The 24,662-nt window shown below is 36.4% G+C and overlaps 1 protein-coding gene across 2 annotated transcripts in view; it reads left to right on the top strand.

The window, feature by feature from the left end:
• The window catches only part of LOC123879710, a 93,684-nt gene that overhangs the window by 14,526 nt on the left and 54,496 nt on the right, over positions 1 to 24,662 (top strand). For both annotated transcript variants that reach the window (XM_045927694.1, XM_045927640.1), the window contains exon 2: positions 4,432 to 4,933. In XM_045927694.1, coding sequence (XP_045783650.1) covers positions 4,432 to 4,933 — 502 coding nt within the window. The remainder of the gene's footprint in view (positions 1 to 4,431; positions 4,934 to 24,662) is intronic.

The raw sequence follows: 24,662 nt of genomic DNA on the forward strand, positions 1-24,662 counted from the left end.
CCTTTATTCCGGTGCATCACAATTTCATTGTTAGATAATATTATATAGTAAAATAATTACGTATAAGCGAGTATTATTCATCTATGGTATAAGCAAGTAAGTATGTATAAAATACTCCGTGGCTATGTCACGGTTGCGTGTCTGCCTTGAACCAAACAAAAATGTCGCATGCATTAAATAGGCCTATAGGGAATTCCGACCTTTGAACCGTGTAGGCTCTATTATAAGGCTTTTTAGATAACACTTTTTTGTGATACCTTGAAAAATAGATTGCGGTCTGCCCCTGAGATTAAATAAATTCTGCCTAAACGACTAAAGGTGCCCACGCACTTGAACTGAACTGCAGCTGAACTGCGCGTCGCGTCAGCGCCCCGCACGATATTCTCTCATGCCGCGCCGCGCGGCAGTGACGTACGCGCGTCGCGGCTGGAGAGAATATCGTGCGGGGCGCTGACGCGACGCGCAGTTCAGCTGCAGTTCAGTTCAAGTGCGTGGGCACCTTTAAACTGGATCTATGAAATTGAGATTTCCATGATTTTCCGTCCCGTAAAATTAAAATCGAAATATTGCTTAACGGATTTATTACTAGCTGATGCTCGCGGGTTTGTCCGCGTGAATTCAGGTTTTTTAAATCCTATTTTCTTTGATTGTTCGGGATAATAATTAGCCTATGTTACTCTCCAGGTCTTTAACTACTCGTATATGCATTCAAAAAGTCACACCGATCCGTTGCGGCGTGATTGAAGGACAAACCTACAGACAAAGTTACTTTCGCATTTGTAAATGGGTAGTGATTTTATCAGTTGAACGACAAAGTGACTCCACCCTCTAGGTCGACCCGTGTAAACGCGGCTTTAGGTTCAACCAAATATCATATGCATGAAGAGAGAAGACCGTTTGGGAATGCCGGCCTCTGAATTATGCAGGCGATACGAGCCAGCAAGAGTTTACACTCTTACTGTTGAATATCATGAGGCTATTTCAGCTAAATTGAATTTTGTGTATACTTCGAATAATCCAAAAAGAGCGGTGTTATAAGTTTGACGTGTGTATCTGTGTATCTGTCTGTGGCATCGTAGCTCCTAAACTAATGAACCGATTTTAATTTAATTTTTTTTTTTTGAAAGGTGGCTTGATCAAGAGTGTTCTTAGCTATAATCCAAGAAAATCGGTTCAGCCGTTTGAAAGTTATCAGCTCTTTTCTAGTTACTGTAACCTTCACTTGTCGGGGGTGTTATAAATTTTTAATTTACACTTGTTGATGATTTTGTTTGATGATCTTCTTGGCGCAGTGATGACTGCTGTGATCTTATAACTTTAGTGGGAGGTCCCGGTTTCGATTTCAGGCAGGGGCAATTTGGGAATTTATTAATTTATTTCGAAATTGTCTGTGGTCTGTTTTGAGGGGAGGCTATAGTGACGTAAGTTTAATTTACGCCTTTATAGGACATATTTTTTTACTAAACTTAGCATAAACACTAATGGCGTTCAGTGATCTGACTAGACAGAGCTGTGTGGCAAGTGAGTTTTCAAGAAAAAGTAAGATTTACTTAGTAAAAACATAAAAAAGTACTGATGAAACGGAAATATTCACGATTGAACAATATATTATCAGGAGTAGTATGTAAACAAGGGTTCTGAAGGCCGTAAAAACTTGCTAACCTAATGTAGTTTTATTTCCTTGTTCATAGAGACATGCCGATCTTGGACCACGGTGTATTTGGGTTTATGATAAAATTATGGGGATGTATCTGCCTACAAAAAAAGATAGTCAACTTGCTTTTAAAGCAGTAAAAGAAATGGAGAGATGGGCAATGCCGGTCGCTTGCTATGACGTAAATTTAGTTTTATTGCTAGTAAAATCTTTAAACACACAAACATCTTTATCAATCGACTTTTATAGTGTTTTTTATAGTTTACATAGACAGACATCTTAATCAATTGAGTTTTATAGTGTTTTTTAGGGTTCCGTACCTCAAAAGGCAAAACGGAACCCTTATAAGATGACTTTGTTGTCTGTTTGTCTGTCTAAGGGTACTTTCCATTGACCTAGGCAGGTAGGTAGATCTTATAGCACAAGAAAACGAAAAAACCCGAAAACCGTGAATTTGGGGTTACATTACAAAAAAAATTAAAATGTGTTCAGGAACAAAATGATTACTATTTTTAACCCCCGACCCAAAAAGAGGGGTGTTATAAGTTTGACGTGTGTATCTGTGTATCTGTGTATCTGTGTATCTGTGTATCTGTGTATCTGTCTGTGGCATCGTAGCGCCTAAACGAATGAACCGATTTTAATTTAGTTTTTTTTGTTTGAAAGGTGGCTTGATCGAGAGTGTTCTTAGCTATAATCTAAAAAAATTGGTTCAGCCGTTTAAGAGTTATCAGCTCTTTTCTAGTTTTCTTGTACAAAAGAAGGTTAGATAACCGTTAGGTTCATAATATTATGTCAATAGACAAATGTCAAGCTGTCAAGATGGACGTTGCCTAAATACATAATTATTTATTTGAAAATGATGTTTTGGAAAACTCAAATACTTTGGATCGTCGGGGGTGTTATAAATTTTTAATTTACACTTGTTAATTTTCAAAGTTAGATAACCATACCAAGTGAGTTATCATACGAAGGGCGTTATCTGTCCATTCTAAAACAGATTTTTACTTATTTTAAATCATAATAGTTTTTGATTTATCGTGCAAAGTCGGAAAAATACCCGAGTACGGAACCCTCGGTGCGCGAGTCTGACTTGCACTTGGCCGGTTTTTTATAGTTTTAAAACAAACTTTGAAATGCATAATATCAATCCCGCTACTTACCTCGTTGAACTCCGTAAAAGAGTGACAGTTCTTATACGAGTATGATAACCACAGTATAAGAAGAAGCGCAACAAGACCATGAATATCTTCCGCAACCCAACGTTGCGGAAGACACTCATGGTCGTTCATATGGTTCACCATACTTATCCAAACAAGTACAAAGTGGCGTGTATACTGTTGGAGCAGTCCCTTCCGCGTCTCGGTCTAGCTCCTTACAAGTCACGTTCTGTCTAGAGTCTAGACTCTAGATGTCTCTACTGGTCAACTGTATTGGTTTATTTAGACTGTGGTGGTATTAAGGAAGCACCATATACCTAGGTTTAGTTTACATCAAACGACTATGTAAACTTTTATATCTGTAGCTCCACTTAGGTTGCTATTCCAGCTAAGCTCGATGTCTGTAGAACAGACTTTAAATTCTAAGTTCTATCTGAGAATGCCACTATAGTATTTAGAAATTTTCTTTATATGGTTGTAATAATTTAGGCGCCGACTCTGTACTACTATTATCTGCGAGATTACTTATGATTTTCAACCTAAACATATGCGTAGAGTTTAAAATTCTAGTTAAGTATTCATTCCTTTTATTGAATAGTGACATAAACTTAACCTGCGGAGAGGTTAATAGATTGTATTCGGTACAATGGCATAAATTGACCATATGGTATGCGTTTATGTGTTTTTGATGACCGTGTAAGGTGTCTTGGTAGGTATACAGTCGTAAAATTTATTTAAGAGATCATATTTCTTTTTATGTGTCTGCCAATTCGAGGTATCCATTTTATAGTAGGCAATTGATGGTTTACGATATGTTATGTTATTTTTGTTTGTGGCAATTAAAGTCAGTAAAATTCTCAAAAAAATACCTACCTAAAATAAAAGACTTTATAATATGCTCTAGCTAATATAATCCATTTTTTATTATTCTATGTTATTATTTTTATTTTGCGTTACGGTCGAGTAACTACTCACTTTTTTTTATCCTCAGATGCCTATTTAGTTTATTATTTAATCAGAAATAGTCGTGCGGAAAAGATTGCTACGCAGAGATATCTTACAATTTATGGTTGCGTTCCTTATTCTGAAAGAGTTATTTGTCGTCTACAAGTCTGCAAACAGTTAGCACTAATGAACCTATGAACGATATAACTAATAGAACTGTATTTTTTTTGTGGGTTAGTTTGGATGCTTAGATTTTTCTTACTTCTGCCTCTTTCACACCACATTAACTGAATAGCTTAATACCCTAATATAACACAGGTTACTTTTATCTCGGAAGTTTCCGCGGGGTTGTTAAAACCCTTTTTTTTTTTGTTCTCGTGAGAAAAATCCATCATGGATACCACTGACTACGGGGGAGCACAGTGGTTATGTCGGACTCCTACCGACTAAAAACCTCACGAAGTTCCATCCCACCGCTGATGACGGCTCTTGATAAAGCGGTCGTGATCGTCATTGCAGGACTTTGCTGCATTGACGGCATCTCTGCCGTGCACAACGAAGGCAAGGCTGCCTTCCTTGTGCACTAATGTAAGGAGACGTCCGTCGCGGTCCTCACAATATGGTCTCATCCAGTTTTCTATAAATATTAATGTAGTTCTGTATTTCTTTCAGAAATCGTGGAAGAGCAGCGATGTCACGACTACGAGTTCCGCCTAACGTGTCGAGAACTAGACACGCATATAGCCATTCTAGACGCGTGGTACATCTCCGCAGAAGACTATCACCGCATCTCGAACGACACTCCAACTCACGCCAGTATGATAAGCACCGAGAACGATTCTGAACTCGATCGAGTGTACGTGTATTCTAGTCCCAAACACAACGGTGTTTACGAGTTGACGAACCATTCCATTTTCGAGAACAGTGATAACTCTACCAACAATGTAAACGTAACTTTAACATCAAATTTGACTGACTTCAATGTGAATGATACTTTAAATTTTAATGATACTTTTGATAGTGTGGATATATCAGTGGATTTTGTGAACGCGAGTGAAGGGTGTGGTGTTGAGACGTTTGCGCGAAGTTACGCGAGCTGGCATGAGGGTGAGAAGCGGAAGAAGCCCGTGTCAAAGGCTTCGGCTATGAACTTACGAGCGCCGCTGAGTTATAGGTGAGTTTGGGTTCTATGGTAGGACCACAGGTATAACAATACAGAATTTATACCTATCGAACTTCAAGAATTTTGGAAATATTGTCTAAAAATTATGAAATACTAATTAAAATCGTTTCATATTTATTTAGGTAATACTGATTTATAGATTTTGACGAAATTTTACAAAAAATAATATTGAACACAAAAATTTAGTAACAACAAGCTGAGTTTAAATCGTAAACTTCAAGTGGTTAAAGTAATTAATTCAGAGGCTCGACATTAATTAATGGAAAGCCATAACGACTTCTATTTCAGGAATGTTGTATTCATCAATAATTATTGTGATTGGTAACTCTAGCTATACTTACCTACCACATCTATACCACGAGACCAAGATAATTTGCCGTCAATTATTGTTATCGATTAAAGAAAACGTAAAATATTTTACGATAGCAATTAGTAGGTACTTCATGGTAGAGCTCCGGAATTTCATTTTCTTCATAATATTAGATGTTGATTTTAGAGTTCGCGCGTTTTAGCGATAGTTTCCGCGTGTTGCATCGCCTTATGACGACTTTTTGCATTTGTTCGTTGTATTGAAATCACACTAATATTATAAAGGAGAAAGTTTGTATGTGTGTGTGTGTGTGTGTGTGTGTGTGTGTGTGTGTGTGTGTGTGTGTGTGTGTGTGTGTGTGTGTGTGTGTATGTTTGTTACTCCTTCACGCAAAAACTACTGGACGGATTTGGCTGAAATTGAGAATGAAGATAGATTATACCCTGGATTAGCACATAGGCTACTTTTTATCCCGGAAAATCAAAGAGTTCCCACGGGATTATTAAAAAACCTTCATCCACGCGAACGAAGTCGCGGGCATCAGCTAGTTATGAATAAAATCGACTTGATCGCTGAGATTCGAGATTGTATGCATATGGATATGGAGATTTCAACCGCGGCATCGAGCTTCCGAGAAACAAGTAAATCACCGATCGCTGATGCTAGAAACACCGTCTGCTGTGGCCCTTAGATACTTATCAACATAGCTACAAGCCCAATAATAATGTATAATCAATCGATTATAGAACTTCCCGAAACAGTTGCGAGAGCATGCTGCATGACATCCAATTATGGGTCTGTGAGGTTCCCGAGCATTTTTGTAACGGTAAACACAGTTTAACATTATACACCAAGAGCCTAAGGCAACTTTTCTTAAAGAAAAATTACAATTTTACTAATAACGTTGAAATGAAGTAATTGAACTTATTTAATAGCGTACCTACTATCGGCCGTACCGCAGCCAATATTAATTTTTCGTGAAAAATAAATATAAAAATATGCATGATTACATTTTATCAAAACTTCAAGGCACTTATATAACTACAGGCTAATATCCATACCGTCTACACATATTACATGATAAATTCCACTGTTTGCATTACTTTTAATATCTATTTGCTCTGTGCCTACCATAATTTAGTACCTAGGTACTTACCTATCAAATATTTCACAAGCAATACTTTACGAAATGCAGCAAGGATAAAGTTCACTTGTCTGGATTTGGTTCGGGCAATAGCTTGTCAATGAAAGGTCAGTCTGTATTTTGTAAATGTTTTGTAAAACTTTAAAATGGAACTATGGCCAATGGAAATAACTCCAAAGTTATGAACATATTTGAATAATATATTCACGAGAATATATTAGTCAACAAAGGTTTAGGTATCATTACTTACCGATATATTTCAATTAAGTTTAGAGACTTGTATTATTTTATGGTTGTCCCTCAGACTACATATTTCCCAATGCCAACACTACTTCGGTTCCATACAGAATGAGGCTAATTGAGTTCCATTCGGGTCGATCTCCTAATTCGACAGTAAACCGTTGTTATTACTGAAGATCGCGTTATGATAGTGTTGGCTAGTTAAAAAAGTTCCACACTAATTTAGATGTGATTAAACTAATTATAGAGCCGTGATTACTTATAATAACTAGCTCCGCCTTCACTCGGTGGAATTTGGTAATTAAATCCTTTCTCAGTAGGATCTAGTGGGAGAAAACCTAAACCTAAATACATGCAACATCTCAAGTTTCTAGTTTCAAAACCTATATCCATGTGCACGACGTCGCGGGTAATTTCTAATATTATTTAAACAAAAAATCCTAACTCACGACTCCGGGAATCAAAAAGTTCCCACAGGATTTCTACTCGACTACGGTAAAGCCAAAAGGAAGGGTTATGATTTTAGCAGTCTATGTATGTAACTATATATGTATGTTTGTATCGGGTTCTGTGTCTTCCACCGTAGCGCCTAAACTACTCGGCCAATTTTGATGAACGAGGTGTCAATCGAGTCGTTGTTATGGTCCGAGTGACTTAGGCTACATTTTATACGAAAAAAAAATTGCAGATCCATGGCGTATTTTTCAGTAACGATCGGAGTGGTAGGTACTCAGTCAGTTTTATAGAAAATATCAAAGTGACCCAAGCGGTAGGTAATTGAACTGAAATCATTTTTACGAGTGCCAAAGGCACAATGCAACAAAAATAAAACAAAAACCTATTACAAAGTAATATTCAAACTCAATTACAATGTTACAAACAAATGTACCAAGAAATACGTGATCAAATTCACAATACTCGAATAAAATACGTTACACAAATATAAATTTCACGTAATTTTATCATTTGTTCCAAATATCTAACACTAATAGATAACCTTTAGCTCTTGGAATAATCTATACTAATAAATAAAATTGGAGTGTCTGTCTGTAATTTCGAAATAACTACCTCATATTAAGCTCATATGGTTATTTGAACGATACCATAACTGAATCACACGTTTTTAAAATTTTTGTCTGTCTGTCTGTCTGTCTGTCTGTCTGTCTGTCTGTCTGTCTGTTTGAAAAGGCTAATCTTTGGAACGGCTGAACCGATTTTGACGGGACTTTCACAGGCAAGTAGAGGATTGACCAGGGCGTAAAATAGGCTACTTTTTTAACCGACTTTCAAAAAGGGAGTTGTGTTTTTCTACCTATGTACACCGAAATCTCCGAGATTTCTGAACCGATTTGCGTCATTTTTTTTTTTAATCGATAGAGGAACTTTGCGACATTGTTTCATAAAAAATTTGGAGTCCAACTCCTCAATCCTGATGCTGCAGGGGATCTGACCAATCCACGCGGGCGAAGCTGCGGGCATCAGCTATTTATTCATATTAAATGACCACAAACGCGATAGTGTAAGTAGTAACCTATTTCTACCTATTGTTACAAAGGGTCATACAATTGAAATACTTAATAGGTATATTATAATGTTGATTTGATTATCCATACTATCCATACTAATATTATAAATGCGAAAGTCTGTCTGTCTGTCTATCTGTCTGTCTGTCTGCTTCGTCGCTGCTGAACCGATTTTAATGAAATTTGGTACAGACTTAGAATACATCCCGGGGAAGGACATAGGCTACTTTTTATCCCGAAAAATCAAAGAGTTCCCACGGGATTTAAAAAAAATCGAAATCCACGCGGGCGAAGCCGCGGGCATCCCCTAGTTATTGATATTTCGTAATCAATTTCACTCCAATGGTGAAAGGGCGACGAAAACCAAAAAGTGTGATCGAACGCTTGTTTTGTAGCATTCCAATACTCAAATGCAAGAGATCATCCTATTGTATTCGTGCTAGGAATAGCTATCGATGTCCTTTCATTGCATATCGTATAAGGACAATGTCCCGTGGGAAACGGACCAGGAAATCGACGTACAATGGCCAGACTATTGAAGGCATTGAACAGATTATGTCAATGGTCGGTGCATAATCGTATAAAACCTATGTACTGGATGTCTGTCTGCCTGCGAAAAGTATCGTATCTCGAGAATGTAGACAGAATCACACTGGTGATTACCCTTAGCACGTAAGTTGTGTTTTGTTTTGAAGCTGCGGGCATCAGCTAGTAGTATAATAGCTACTACACTGTCCAAAATATTATGATTATCCGTCATCCATTTCCATTATCTTCTGTGTGACGGCTTTACTGACTGAACTGCTACACTGAAATATATACAAGGATAAAATCTGAAGCCAAAAATAGTATCTAATCATTACAGTAATTTCATTTGTGTTGCCTCGAGTTTGGCAGTCACCAACGATATAAATGTTTCATAGATGTGGCGCTTCATAGTAACAACATGTTCTAACGAACATCGGTGTCCGCACTCCTTCAATCATAATCTGCTGAAACGCAGTTCTACGAACACAGATAAGTTAGAATAGAACATCCTGTACTAAAGCTACCTATATAGCTATACCTACTCAAATATGATAGCGTAAATATAAAAATTTATGGCAATCGCGCAAGTTTGATTTTTATAAACGGACTAAGCTTAGAGCGGATTTACAATAATTGACGAGTGTGGAGTGTGGACACTGATGTTCGTTGGAAGACGTTGTTGCTATGAAACGCCGTATCTGGTGGAACAATTTACTATCGCTGGCAGTCGCAAATATTTGCCTCGTCGACAATCCCGCTGATTGTTCTCTGATCTTTTCATCTCCCGTGCAAATAGAGGGCGAATAATTGAAAGGCTTTATGATACTTCGAAATTGAGTGGTCTGTTTTTGTTAGCTGTTGACTGCGATCTCATCTGGTGGTGAGTGAAGGTGCAGTTGGAAGCGGGTTAGTATGGAAGGAGTGTGGCAGTTTTATTAAACCCATCCCCTAATTGGTTTCTACGTACCTACCATTGCATCGTTCAGAAACGCTAAATCACTTGCCAGCAAGGTTATATAAATTCCCCAATTGACCATGCCTTTCTATGCAGAATAAGTTAAATAGCTTTTTTATTTACCTACCTATTATTTACTAAGCCAATACACTGATAAAAATCCTTTGATTTTCTCCTTGCAAAGCGTTTCTTTTCAAAAGAGAAAACTTTTGCTCCGACTATACGTTAATATATGTATCGGAAAACTGCTCTACCGAAAGAAAAAGAAATATTCTCCGTTTTGAAAGGAAGTGCTTTTGGAAGGAGAAAATCAGAAGGAACATCAGACTCTGAGTGTATGTAACGGCTCGGTAGAAAGGTTATACCAGTCTAGTAGATTCATTTGACCATTCTAAAAGCACTTGTACAAATATAAAGATTTCAATATTGATAACTTAGTAGCACTTTACCTTTGCCCTTTGCCATTAGGTTATTGCGTTCATATTTTAGACGTCATAAAAGTGTAAATTTCCATCCAATTGCTTTCCCTGTCCCACAGGGTCATAATATTTTATGGACCCTTTCATTTCAATGGCTCATCCCATTCACAGTGCTATGTAGGTACAATGTACATATATTATGACAAAAATAATTAATTAATGGGTTCTATATTGTATCTACATTTTTTGGCTCGGAAAAATCGCTAGAGGATATCTGTGACCAGGTATCTACAGGTTTGTAACGCGTATCACAATTACATTACACTAATATTATAAAGGCGAAAGTTTGTGCGTATGTATGTATGTGTGTTACTCCTTCACGCAAAAACTACTAGACAGATTTGACTGAAAGGAATGGAGATAGATAATATCCTGTATTAGCACATAGGCTACTTTTTATCCCGGAAAATCAAAAAGTTCGCACGGGATTTCGAAAAACCTAAATCCACGCGGGCGATGCGGGCATCGGCTAGTTTTTCATAATCTTGTATTTTGATAATCATAATCATATATATAATATTATTTTGCTATCTTCTGCGATGATTTAATTATTCGTTTAATTCTAGGTTCTAGTCTCTTGGAGGTACGAGTAGAAAGCAATTTCATTCATTCCAACGATTGCTTGAATAATACAAATGGCGAAAATTGATACTTTCGATGGTGACACTCACCATGGAATGTGTTTTATGTCCCTGGCGCGTTGTGCAGATGCTAGCAGCTTTTATTGACTTCTTCTATAAATATTTTAGTTTACTCTTACATAATAGAAACAAGTAAAGTTTTATAGCTGCCCATCTACGTATGTTTGAAATATGGTTATTAGACTGTTTTTAGGATATTAAATTAACATTTTTATCTACATTCAAAAATTTTCGAAAAAAAACGTGTTTGTTTAATTTAGTCAAGAAAGCTGGATATGTTTCTCATAAAATCAGTACGTACACCTGTACGCTAAGGAAACTTTATGATAATAATTTTATTTTACCTTCCCCGACTTTGCTCGTGTGGAAATTCTGAAAATCCTATCTTATTGAGCGTTATAAAGAAAACCTACTTAGGTACACATTCTACAGTAAAATGTCAAGACTCAGCAGTTTAAACTGTCCGGGAACAGGGTAAACGGGATAAAAAGTAGCCTATCTCAATGCAAAAATGACGTCGATCAGTTGCTTCGTTGCGGCATGAGGACAAACCAATCGCTTCTACTGTCAGAATTTCAGGGAGTTTCCATTTTGAGGGCTTTCGTGTTTAAATACCAAACTAATTGAATTTACGTAGATACCCGAAGCAAAAGCGACTCGTTTTTGGATACACAACCAGGGATATTTACGTTCCCGACTGAATGTGTGGAATGGACGAATGACGTGAGCTTACGTAAACGAACACTGTACGTAAAACATCAACATTCGCCTACTTCCTACCTGCTTTTATTGGCCAACTGTAAGTGTTTCAGCAGAACATGCCTACACATTTGTTATTTCTGGCATACACTATATTTGGAACGCCATTTGATGAATTACAAGGCTATCACTGACCCATTATACTACCCATGTAGTCCATGTACACTACCCATGTTATAAATACGAAAGTGTGTTTGTTGGTTTATTGGTTTGTCCTTCAATCATGTCGCAATGGAGCAACGGATTGAAGTGATTTTTTGCATGGGTATAGTTGAAGACCTGGGGAGTGACATAAGCTTATTATTTCGGAAAATCAAAGAGTTCCACCGGATTTTTAAAGACCGAAATCCACGCAGACGAAATCGCGGTCATCAGCTAGTTAAAAAAATATTTCTGGTAGTCAAAATTAATATTCTTTATTTTAATGTCTACCAGAGTGAGTTTTACTAAGTGAAGTTTTATGAATGTAAGTAATCTGTTGAGCTCGTTTGGTGGAGTTCCTGTAGGCCAAACTTTATGCACTTATTCAATGTAGGGCAATTGTACGAACGTTTCAAGTAGCTCTTTTAGTTTTACAACCATTTTCCGGAATCATTAAAACGAAAAGTTTGCAGTTATTGGAAAATTGCAATCAGGCATAGGTACGAACTATAAAATTTGATGTAAGTAGGTAAACTTTGAGTAGGTAGGATTTGATGTTAGGTAAAACTATAAACAAGGTAGCGGCTAGCTTAATTTTGGATTTGGATATGAGTTGGATATTTGGATAACTACTAGAGATGTAGTCAATATAACTCAAAATTTAAAAAACCCCCGACACAAAAACCTCTAGGTATAAGAAAACTAGAAAAGAGCTGATAACTTTCAAACGGCTGAACTGACTTTCTTCGATTATAGCTAAGAACACTCTCGATCTCGATCAAAGGTGGCTTCCTTTCAAATAAAAAAAACTAAATTAAAATCGGTTCATTCGTTTAGGAGCTACGATGCCACAGAGAGACACACACAGATAGATACGTCAAACTTATAACACCAATCTTTTAGGGTCGGGGGTTAAAAAAACATTGAATTAAAAACTAAAATGAATTAAATTAAATCTAAAATTTCATCGAGACTACCGCAGCGAGGCATTGTACCCAAGATGGTGGCAGCATTACCCCTTTGGATGGCGAAACTAATTCTTTGCCCAAGGTAGCTGCCAGCTTAATTTTAGATTTGGATACGAGTTGGATAACTAGTAGAGATGTAGTCAATAAAAATGCACCGTTTATTCTAAGTGAGCCGTGATATTAAGAGTAGGTATGGTTTCATTGAGAACATGTTGTAACGAGTGAGATGCACCGCGGCACGCGACAACAGCAAAGATTTATCGAGCATCATAAATCATGTGTTATATTAATAGCAAGTAGCAAGCTGTGTCATATGAAATTATCTGATATGGATAATTTATTGCTACCAAAAACGTAGTAAGTATAAGTACCAACTTTGTAGCTTTAACAGGGCTCTCTCCGTCACTTTACTCCATACAATCGTAGTTCCAATTTCATTTGAATATTAAGCAACCAAAGTCCATGAAATTTTGCAGACTTATTCTAGAAACTAATATCTATGCCAGTGGTTTTCCAGATTTCCGTTGAAATATTTGGTTTCCATTTCATTGTCTTCATCCGACCACTTGGTTGCTTTCAATAGACTTTAAGTTTGACCTGTAAGTCCTTGGAAAGTCTAGATGGCAGAATCCGGTTCTCTAAGCTGCCAGTCTTGTGATTTGATCGATATCATTATACGGGACGAAGGTTGAAGTACCTATCACATCTCTAAAATGTAAAGATTGTATGTCTGTCTAAGATTGGACGCAATGATTTAGATAACCTGGAAAGTTACCCATTATTTATAAAATAACTAACTTGTGCCCGCGGCGTCGTTCCCGTGGACTACACAAATTTCAAACCCGTAGTTTACCTCCGGCGTTGAATTTTCAAAAATCCTTTCTACGGTTTCTACGTCATAACAGGTACCTGTATGCCAAATTTCAGGCCGATCCTTTCAGTAGTCTGAGCTGTGTGTTGATAGATAAGTCAGTCAGTCAGTCTGTCAGTCAATCAGTCAGTAAGCTTTTCCTTTTAAGTATGTATTTACATTGAACTGATGCCCATATAATTTGAAAGTAAAACCAAGAAGTTAGAAGTAAGTATACAGTGCAAGGAAGACTTTTCCAAATCTAAATCAATTGCCAAGGGAAGGTAGAGGTTATAAGTGCAATTATCGACCTTATGAAGATCTTCCTCGAGATCAGGTGGTCTCGGTTATCATCACTAACAACTGAGAATAACTGTAGAACCTAAAAGCCGAAATCTCGTTCTCTTAGTTGAGTTGTATACGGAAGGATCTAGAACTCACCACATTATTACCCCAAGAAAGTCTTACCAATATGTGTTAATGGAAGGGGTCACACCCCTAAGCAATGAGGAATACGACGCGGAGAGAGATAGAGAAAGAGAAGAGGAAAAGCTTTGTATCCATCTTTAGTTGTATCTGTAGTATGTTTATATTGTTAATCCATCGATGTTCAGAAACAATAAAGATATAGCTGTGCTCTTATTTGTGTCATTATGAACTATCAGCCCTGTGTATTACGCCTTTCTACTTTATTTACCAAAAGAACTGTAAGTTTTAACTCTATTCCTTAAACCGTAAGACCTAAATTTGTCCACGTAGATATGCGTATATTCAAGAGTTCAAGATGCAATCAGAGAACTGATCTTTAACTCAATGTACGGGTAATAAAATTAAAGCAAAAATAACCCTATTTTTTAAGAAATAAAGTCACAAATGCTGTATTAAAAATGGGGAGTAATTCTGAAAGTACTTTCGAGTTGATCCTCATTGTATAATACTTGCACAAAGCGCTGCAGAGCCATTGATCCATTAAATGCAATGTGAGATCTATGAATGACTACGAATATAATGGTTTTATTAAAAATTCTATAATCACCTGGCGCTTCAAGAATCAAGCCAAAGCGATCTTTTTGTCTGCGTCTAAAGGCCTTTCTTCAGGGTAAATACTCAAAATAAGAAACCATTAGCTCCCTAGATTTGAGGTTTATCAAAGGCAATTAAGGTAAAGTATTAAGTAACCAAATATGGAATACTGCTTTGAATGTTGCACAAACATTGAATTTAAAGGTATTTAAATTACCTACCTTTACCTACCTTTTGCAAGAGAAAACTTGGATAGATATACATATATCATGGTTATTAGTTCCCGGAACGTTTCTACAAAATTCCATTGAGTATGATTGGTTAGTATTCCAATGAGAGACGAACTACATTTGTATGGAGCGAAAGACGGAGAGTCCCTTCTTAAAATGTGGCTCTATGTACTATGAAGTTTTTACTTTTAATTTACTTTGGATATTCAAGTGTTTCGCCAATATTTAAGTTTCATATTTTGACGAGATATTTTTAGTTTGTTTGGCAATTTGTTTATGTTTGCACTACGTAATTATCATTGGATCAATTGAGTTAGAAAGCACATAGAATCAAATTCTATTCTAATTTTATCAAAATCCATGTCATTATCATCACCATCGTCAACCAAAAGATGCCCACAGCTGGACATCGGTCTCTTGTAGAGACTTCCACACGCCACGGTCTTGCGCCGCCTAAATGCAGCTAAATCTATGTACCTACCTATAACTGATGTTAAATTCATTTGGTATTGGCACTAGTTTTTTTTTTTTTTTTTAATATAGGCTTGCACTTAGCTGCAATTACGCCAAGCAGGGTTCAAGTGGGTACGTTAACTAAGAAATTATCTTGCTTGAGATAGATTTAGGTTGAATCATGAGAAAAGACTAGAATTGGTCGTGGTTTCATTTGAGTGAATGGCATCAAAAGGTATTAAATTAAAGGACAAATCAACCGCAACTGGTGTGCGGTTTAAAGCTCATTCAAACCATTTGAATTCCAATACTTCTTTGCAAAATACATGGGGATAAAATTACCTAAGTATACGTCGTATTTAGGTAATTTTAAGTTATAGTCAGTTGCTGTAGAATTTTCTCATAGGAAATATTGTATATTTAGAAACCAAAACTGACTGTTTTGTCTAGGGCGTTTGAGTTTCGGCAAAACTCAGATTGTTTTGCCGAACTCAAACGGTATCATAAGGCTCATTTGGACTGCAAGACACTTTGTGACGCGAAATCTGTTTTACAAATTACAACTGTTTTTTACAGTTAAGTTTTAAAAAATCACCTCACGGTTTTAAGTTTAGTCCCTTAGTTTGTAAAAAGTATAAATTAATAAAAATTTAAAAATAGGCATATCCGATAGGGTATCGGAAAACAGTCATATTATCAGGAACAGGGTTGCTATAAGTATTACTAGCTGATGCCCGCGACTTCGTTCGCGTGGATGTAGGTTTTTAAAATTCTCGTGGGAACTCTTTGATTTTCCGGGATAAAAAGTAGCCTATGTGCTAATCCAGGGTATAATCTATCTCCATTCTATATTTCAGCTTAATCCGTCTAGTAGTTTTTGCGTGAAGGAGTAACAAACATACACACACACACACACACACACACACACACATATATACAAACTTTCTCCTTTACAATATTAGTGTGAAGTGTGATTTTGGTGGCACAAAAAGAGGGTAAAAGCGCATTTAAAACGGTAAAAATAGGGACAAGATGGTCGATGTGTGTGATATCGATTATTCTGGTGTAGTAAGGTTTCCGCATGAGTTGCAATAATTACGTTTGCAATCAGAAACGGAACCGTGTCACGGGGATGGAGGTTATATGAAGAGAGAAATTGTGACTAGGATTCCTTACAAATGGTTTTTAAATTGAAGCTATTTTTTACTTTATAGGATATTTATACAATACCTTCTGTTTAATTATGTGATGAGGTAGTCTTTCTTAGTAGTGACAGAGTTTATCAGTTGATTGCGCTGTTGCAACGTTGATTTAAGTTAATTCTAGATTCTGGAGTCTGGGTTAGTGATGAAACTTTGGATTTACCGTTAAATTGTAGATAAATAAGCAGTCGAAATAGTTAGGAAGATAGAATTAAAAGTTGAAAACCGAATAGGTACATGCTGTCTTCTTGTTTCAAGCATTTTCAGGCCCTTGTAGCAAGGTACTTTCTATAATCCTAATGATTTTGCTTGAGTTCTAGTAACTCTCACAAGTAAACTCAATTTTTAGGGTTCCGTATCCGAATGGTGCGGATGGATCGGGACCCTATTACTAAGCCTTCGCTATCCGTCCGTTTGTCTGGCAGCGGGCTGTATCTCATGAACCGTAAGAGATAGAGAGTCGAAATTTTCACTGAGCGTGTATTTCTGTCACCGCTATAGGTACGAACAAAGAAAAAACCAAGATGACCTATTTCAAGCCATGCCAGTTAAAAATAAATAAAAGTAGCAATACAGTGTTATATCTTGTACGACGCTACGGAATCCTTCGTGTCCGACTCATACTTGACCGATTTTTTGTATTGGCACTGTGCACTGCTTATAAAGCATAAAAGAAAAACTTAATGAAACCAATTTTTTTTGGCTCTAAAGCCAAGGAACGAAATCTTTAAATAAATTACATTGATTTTTTGGCACAGCACTGCGGTTACTGACTTTGCAAGCTCCTGGAAGCTTAAATCCCGGATTGCATTTCCGGTTGGCTCAGTACAAACAATGGTTGTTTCTTAATTAGCTAGGTCTGGCAAGAATTTTCGGCTGCGAGTTGCAATAAACTCTTACGTGCTAGCGGCAAATTATTATACCAAGAAAACTCCTACAATTAGCTATGTAGGATACTGGATACCTAAGCATATGGTGAAATTTTAGTAGCTATAAAATCGGGGCTAAGTGAATCGTTTTAAGCAGTAGCTACTATCCATTTCGACCATTTATATTGACCCTAGTATTATCTTATAATAAATAAAATTGAATCGAGAAATTATATTTTGCAACAATTCGCGAACCACTACTAGTACCCTGGGGCGGTCACTCTGTCTCAGAAATTCTGTTCAGAAATGCTATTCTGTCTCAGAAGTTTTGAGTCAGAACAGCGTGGTTGTCCGGTGGCGCTCGGCCACTGTAATGTTTCTTACAGGTTCGAGTTTGTGTCAAGTTTTTTTATTTTATTCAAAAAAAAAGTGCCTAGTTTTTCAATAAAGGCCGGCAAGTAGCGATTTAACGTTTAGGTACGATGCTAGTGAACATCGACTAAATTACAAAACTTAAAAAAAAAAATATGAACTATTTTTATAGTGGCATTTTTAGTATTTTCGGAAACATTTTGAATATCGATATGTGTTTTCCCGGAAGGCGTTTTATTGCTATTTACTGATGTCTGTAATACTGTATTCACAGTTCTTTTTTTATAGTTTTATGTAAATAAAGATCGTGTAGGTATAGGCTGTATTAAGACGTCGGGCTGTTATTTGGGAGGTTTTATCCAGTTTTGATCCCGGGCACGCACCTTTAATTTTTCGGAGCAATTAAATACGGAATACCTATCTCTTGCTTTAACGGTCAAGAAAAAAATCGGCACAAGGAAATCTGCCAGGGACTAGGGAGTTCTCTATAATGTTTTCAAAGGTGTGTTAAGTCTGCTAATCCGCACTGGGCCAGCGTGGTAGATATGGCCTAAACCCTTCTTATTCAGAGAAGAGTGGTCCGTTCCGTGCACAGTAGTGGGACAGCGATGGGTTGAATCATACCTAGGTAAGTAAATACAGCCTTTATGGCATTGCCTCGTTATGTTTTTAAAGCATTTGGCTGAGAGCCATTTTATATTGTGTGATGAAATTCAATTATATTAATCCACTTTATTTAGTAGGTTTACTTTGTAAGGTTCGTGTTGTTTGAATGCAAATTGAAGTGGGTTTATCAAATCAAAAAGCCGTATTAGATGGAAATTCACGATTTTCTATAATGTACTAGCATAGGCCTGACTTCCTTTTTAACCCCCGACAAAAAAGAGGGGTGTTATAAGTTTGACGTGTGTATCTGTGTATCTGTTTGTGGCATCGTCGCTCCTAAACTAATGAACCGATTTTAATTTAGTTTTTTTTTGTTTGAAAGATGGCTTGATCGAGTGTTCTTAGCTATAATTCAAGAAAATCGGTTCAGCCGTTTGAAAGTTATCAGCTCTTTTCTAGTTACTGTAACCTTCACTTGTCGGGGGTGTTACAAATTTTTAATTTACACTTATATATGAGGTAACAACTGAGGTTTTTTGGCTAGGTACCTAATGAATTGTTTTACTGATTTTATTAGGTATATGATTACTGTAGTTATAGGTAATTTAAATTCAGAATTTTCTGCATTTTGCGAGTCTTCAGTAAGAATGGTGGCTTATAGGTCTACGTTACAATAGAAGTCGGTTTAAGTGGAAGTCTGTAAAGAAATTATGTAATCTTATGATCAGTAGTCCCAACACCTTCTCACACCAGTTACTTAATATGGTCTGCGGTATAGCCGGTAGGTAACGTAAGTCGAGACACTATGAAGTTATTACTAGGTACTTTACCTTGGTATATATACTTTCTTACTTTTCATTGTGACTTCTTTGATAGGTATATACGGCATATTTGTTACTAATTAACTAGAGTAGATGAGCAGTAAGTTCAAACTTCATAACCTTACTGCAATAGAAAGTCATTGCCCAGTATTATAAGTGTTATTAAATACTTATTACAAGTGAAAAAATAGTTCATTTCTTGCATTGCCCGTTGCAAAACAAATCACCCCCACTTTGATATCAAACGGATGACTAGGTACTCTCAAAGCTCTCTGATATTGAATTTTTCTCAATATGTGTACAGATAGCAAAACAATTTTTTATTTTTGTTTTCTACTAGCCAAACCCGGCCACGATTGGCTGTGGCTTAGTGTGATATTAATTGGACAGTAAATAATTTCAGTTACCGTGGGAACTTCGGGATAAAAAGTGTATAAAAACACTTCAATATAAAAATGCGAATGTTGAGTAATTATGTTGTTTCAAGTTAATCCATCAATTATGTCTCGAGTTTAGCTGATACAAACATACAGAAGCTGAATTTTTATATTTATATAAAAAGACTGGAACATCCACGTCACCATATTTAAAAAGCACATCTATTTAAAACATCGTATTTTGAACGCTCTAGCTGAAAGAATCTGACAGGTCTCCTTGTGGTCTCCTCTAAGGGTAGATTGTTCTACTAAACCTTTGTAGATTGAGTTGTTACTTGTTAGCAAGTCCGTCCCATTTACAACTCGTTCCATTCGCAACTCGTCATAGATTTTATCAATTGAAACCGAGACACGTGGATGCGGTTTAGTTTGTAATTTCAAGTGTAATTATAATAAAATTACTTATTAAATTTTTTTTAAAGTAAAGAAGATAATAAGGAATACCTAGTGAATAAGATTAAAATACCAGAATTGATTTTTAAGAAGAAAATAAAAACTGGGTTGCTGTCTCTACACCCTGAAATCTGATACGCTGTCTTTTAATATACGACGCTTCTAAAGTATGTTTACTCGGGTTTCCTAGCCCTCTCGTCTTATTTATTACTGAGTTTTATAGTACCTACTACACAATTAAGTACTTCTTTATTATTTACTATGAGAACGTTTACTTAACTTTCCTACTTCTTAGGTATAGATAATCCTCAAGGGAAATTACAATGTTCAACTTTGTGTATTCAACATTATTTTGCACTAGCCGATGCCCGCGGCTTCGCCCGCGTGGATTTAGGTTTTTCGAAATCCCGTGGAAATTCTTTGATTTTCCGGGATAAAAAGTAGCCTATGTGCTAATCCAGGATATTATCTATCTCCATTCCAAATTTCAGCCAAATCCGTCTGGTAGTTTTTGCGTGAAGGAGTAACAAACATACACACACACACACACACACACACACACACACATACAAACTTTCGGCTTTATAATATTAGTGTGATATCCGTTGCAATTCTCAAAGTGGTCCTTAGGGGTACTTACACATAATATTATGAAGTTGCAGTTTTGTAGTAAGTATAAGATAAGAAATAATTTTATTTGCGTAATTCTTTTTCAAATTAGGTACGTAGTTGTTGTACTATTTCCATAATAAAATTGTGGTGATTCAAGTCAACCATTTGCTGGATGATTTGGCTGTCTATCAAATGGTAGAGCCAAAGATCATCTTGTATAGACCACGACCCCAAATATCCATGAGCAAGTGATCAATCACTAAAATATTACGAGCCATTAGGTCTGAGAATATTAAGATTCGTATAAAGATTGTATACAATCCTTATTTATATATGTACTTACAAATCTGCTCGGTCATTCTATCCATAATTACATAATCTAAAGAAATCTAAGAAATCTAAGAAAACATTATTTTTATTAGGATAAATCAAATATGTTATACTTTATCCACGGAAAGAAATTAGTATACGACTGTCTTTATTACGTAATCCCACACAAATGACTGAGACAAAAATCTTAGTATGTGGTTGCGCACCAGATACGAATTTCGTTTTCCGAAGGAATTAACCACAATATTACTCGTACTTGTGTAAAGCTTGTGCACTGCTTCCACTCCGAATCCGAGCTGTTAAAACGGACGCAGTGTAAAATTGACATCTGAATCCGATCCGAGGTTTCTAGATCTAAATTTTTTCGGATTCCGATCGGATGCAGTGCGTAAAAAACCTTAGACATGATTCAGAAATGACATTGTAAAAGATATCCATGTATCCACCCGTATGAACTATGATTTATCGAAGACCAACGTCCTACTTAACCTAATGAATCCTTAATGCTTGTTAATGAACTGAACTAATCGACTAAATGCAAGAGTATGCTCAAGTTTCAGTGGAGATCTCCGCCGGAAGACCTAATTGTGGTAAGTTGCCTCACTTCAATGTTGAATCAGGTTGTAGGAGTCTGCGTTGAAATTGGCTGCTGTGTCCGAAATTCGGTTAGGAGAGCAACAATGCGATTCTTTAATAATAATTCTACCAGGTGGGGCAGCCTTGGTTACTTGGGACTTATTAAACTCATTTTCAATTTTATATTTTTGGATTTGTAATGAACTAATGAAGCAGCGTTATTGTTCTTGTCAAACTGTCTTAAAATGTTTGGCAATGTGGATGTTTGCTAATCACGCTTACGTCGCTGAAGTTAATGGAAGTGGGAAGTGTGTGGAAGTTCCTACAAGATTCCTACAATCAATTCGTACTATGGATTGGAAACAGTCATATCCTAGACTTAATATACAAATATACCCATGACTACATTATCCTGTAGATTTATGATCGTTCCCGTTCTTTACTTTTACGAGAAAACTTTGTGTAACTTGTAAACATTTTCTTTTGTTTTCGCTACTCACCTCACACCTGATCTACCGCTAGTAATAAGTATTTATTTACTTACCTATTTACACATTTTCACTAACACATCAGTTACTATTATCATCATCAGCGTAATATATAATCTACTTTTTAGTAGCTTTCGGGTTTATGTTTGCATTTGGAATACTTTCCTTTTCATTACAATTGATGGAAAGTAATCATTTCAGATGTAATATCCTATCGCCTAGAAGATGCCTATTCACTTACCTTGAATTTACTCAACTAAATGAAGGCAGTATACCCGGATGCCGGAAGGGCCGTCCTATATAGATATACGAGTAGGTACGTTAGCGTTGGAAATGAGAAAGCGAAATGCTTCGGGGCATAGGTACCTATATGAAATATTAATCATGTAATTTTGTGAAAATGTTACGGAATCATAGCATGAAAAATTGAAGGAATAAGGTTATCTAATTCTTGAGTAGTACATAAGTACTACTCAAGAATTACATATATAACCTTATTCCGAAAGAGAGTATATATTATATCCTTATTTATTTATATACATTTTTAAAAGTCTTTATATTGAATATTTTTCTTTCTTCTGCTTTGTGGTAGATATCCATCGACTTTCCGGGATCGTTTTATATTCTTCGAGAACTATAACAATATTATTATTACTTACTCATTTTCCATCTGTCTACAAGTAGTGATAAGTGTAGTGATTATACTTCGAATAAGATCACTTTTAAATTTTCACTTCACTAACGTCTCAAAGTGATGGAATGGCGAGCTTGCAAGTTGCATTGACAAACTTTCTGTGATAGACGATATCAGACGAGTCGCAGGGTGTCACTGTGTTTAGGCAGCGCAAGACCGTGGCGAATGAAAGTTCGTACAAGAAACCTAATTAGATATTATGCCCAGCTGTCGACGTCTATGGGTTGGGTCTATGGATTGGTTGGGTGAGCAATGATGACGGCCATCGGGTACTGACTAACTTAAAATCGATTCGGTTCAGTTACTGAACTCGAAGAGTTAATGAACTAAGCTACAAGTTTTTACGATCATAATGATCATAAAATTCCTCAACCGCAAGAGTTGTTACGATATCTAGCTTTTAGTAATAAAGTTAATACTTCAAATGTAGACTTACGAGTTATTAGTGCTTCATTCATTAAAAATACAGCACACTGCGAGTAATTCGGTCACAGTGTGTCGATGTGTCGCTCGTTAATGGCTATCCGTTAGTTTTTGTGACTTGTTAATCGTAGATACTAATGGAACTGGATACTCTTTTTTATCCGACTACAGCAAAGCCAAATGGAAGGGTTATGATTTCGGCAGTCTATGTATGTGTTTGTATACAGATTCTGTGTTTTCCACCGTAGCGCCTAAACTACTGGGCTGATTGTGATGAATGAGGTGTCCATTGATTATAGCCCATTGATTATTATATGAAATAGGCTATATTTTATTTATACGAAAAAAATGACTTAACGGATGTTACATTAAAAAAAGTGGGAGTCTCCAAATTTTTTTTTTGCTATTGACTAATATTGAAGCTATAGTAAGGCTTTAACTAAGAAATGCTACTTACGTAGATAGCGAAAATTTTATTTTTTAACCTAATTTTTTACTCCGATCAGATCAAATTACCTGCTTTTTCATCAGTTCATGTGTATGTCGCCTACCAACTTTTTAATTAAATATTTTAGTAATGTTTTCTCAAGGATTCACATTTTCATACTACAATTAAAACTTAAGGAACGAAATGATACAACTTCCTTAATTGACAAAGTTCTACCATTCGTTTTAACGTCGTCTTCATCATAATGTCCTAAAATTATGACAATGGAGGTTTGTTCTACACTGTTTTTATTATCCGACTTAATTGAGGGGTGCTATAATTCCTTGTAATAAAATAAGTCTTAAAGCCAAAACAGACGCGAAGTGCGACAGTAGTAATGCACGACAGAAATAACACGGCAGAACGCGCGCGTACGCGTGCTCTATTTGTAATAACCGGAATGTAAGTCCAGGGTCGCGGTCCCTACTTCAGTTTCAGTTGTGACGTTGTATGTCGTAAGTATGTAAAGTCTTTCCTTATCTTGAAGAATAGGTAAACAAGTACTATAGCTTCTCGCTGCAATGTTAAGAGACACACTATACGCGGCCCATACGACCTTGTTACTGATAATGAAACCATGAAAAACTAACTCTAGATGTTTCTAAAGTGAATTTCTCCAAATAATTTCTGCGATTTTTTTATCTTCCCAGCAAACTAACGAAAAAGTAAATATACTAGTGTAACTACTACAAAGTAATTATACTACACAAGTAACTAGGTATACCTACATTCATTTTTCCATGCTTAGACTGAAAAATATCGGAACAATGCAAGTATACGATCGCTTCGAAGACCTCAGATCTAGTAGCTACAGCCTAGCAATCGCCTGCATACAGCTGTTCTTTGCAGTGGTTCTTAGGATTACAAATTTAAAAACCGTGTTGGACACGCAGCCGGCGCGCCGCACAGCACTCACAGTTGTGTGTGTTTGAGTCTTTACTTTATTTTTACCATTTCCAAGGCCTGAAACTTTTATAACAGTTATTACGAGTTGGGGCTCAACTGTTTTATTTTAATGTACAGCTGCATCCTTTAAGATTTGTGGATAAGAAAGCCTCGTGAGGAAATTTGAATTATCTTGGAACTTGGAAGGATCCAAAAATGCATGTTTTATTTTCAGGTACTTACTTGTGCAACTTGTGTAATCAGGAGGAAATATATAAAAG

This window comes from Maniola jurtina, chromosome 1, assembly GCF_905333055.1.
Source record: "Maniola jurtina chromosome 1, ilManJurt1.1, whole genome shotgun sequence".
NCBI classification, from domain to species: domain Eukaryota; kingdom Metazoa; phylum Arthropoda; class Insecta; order Lepidoptera; family Nymphalidae; genus Maniola; species Maniola jurtina.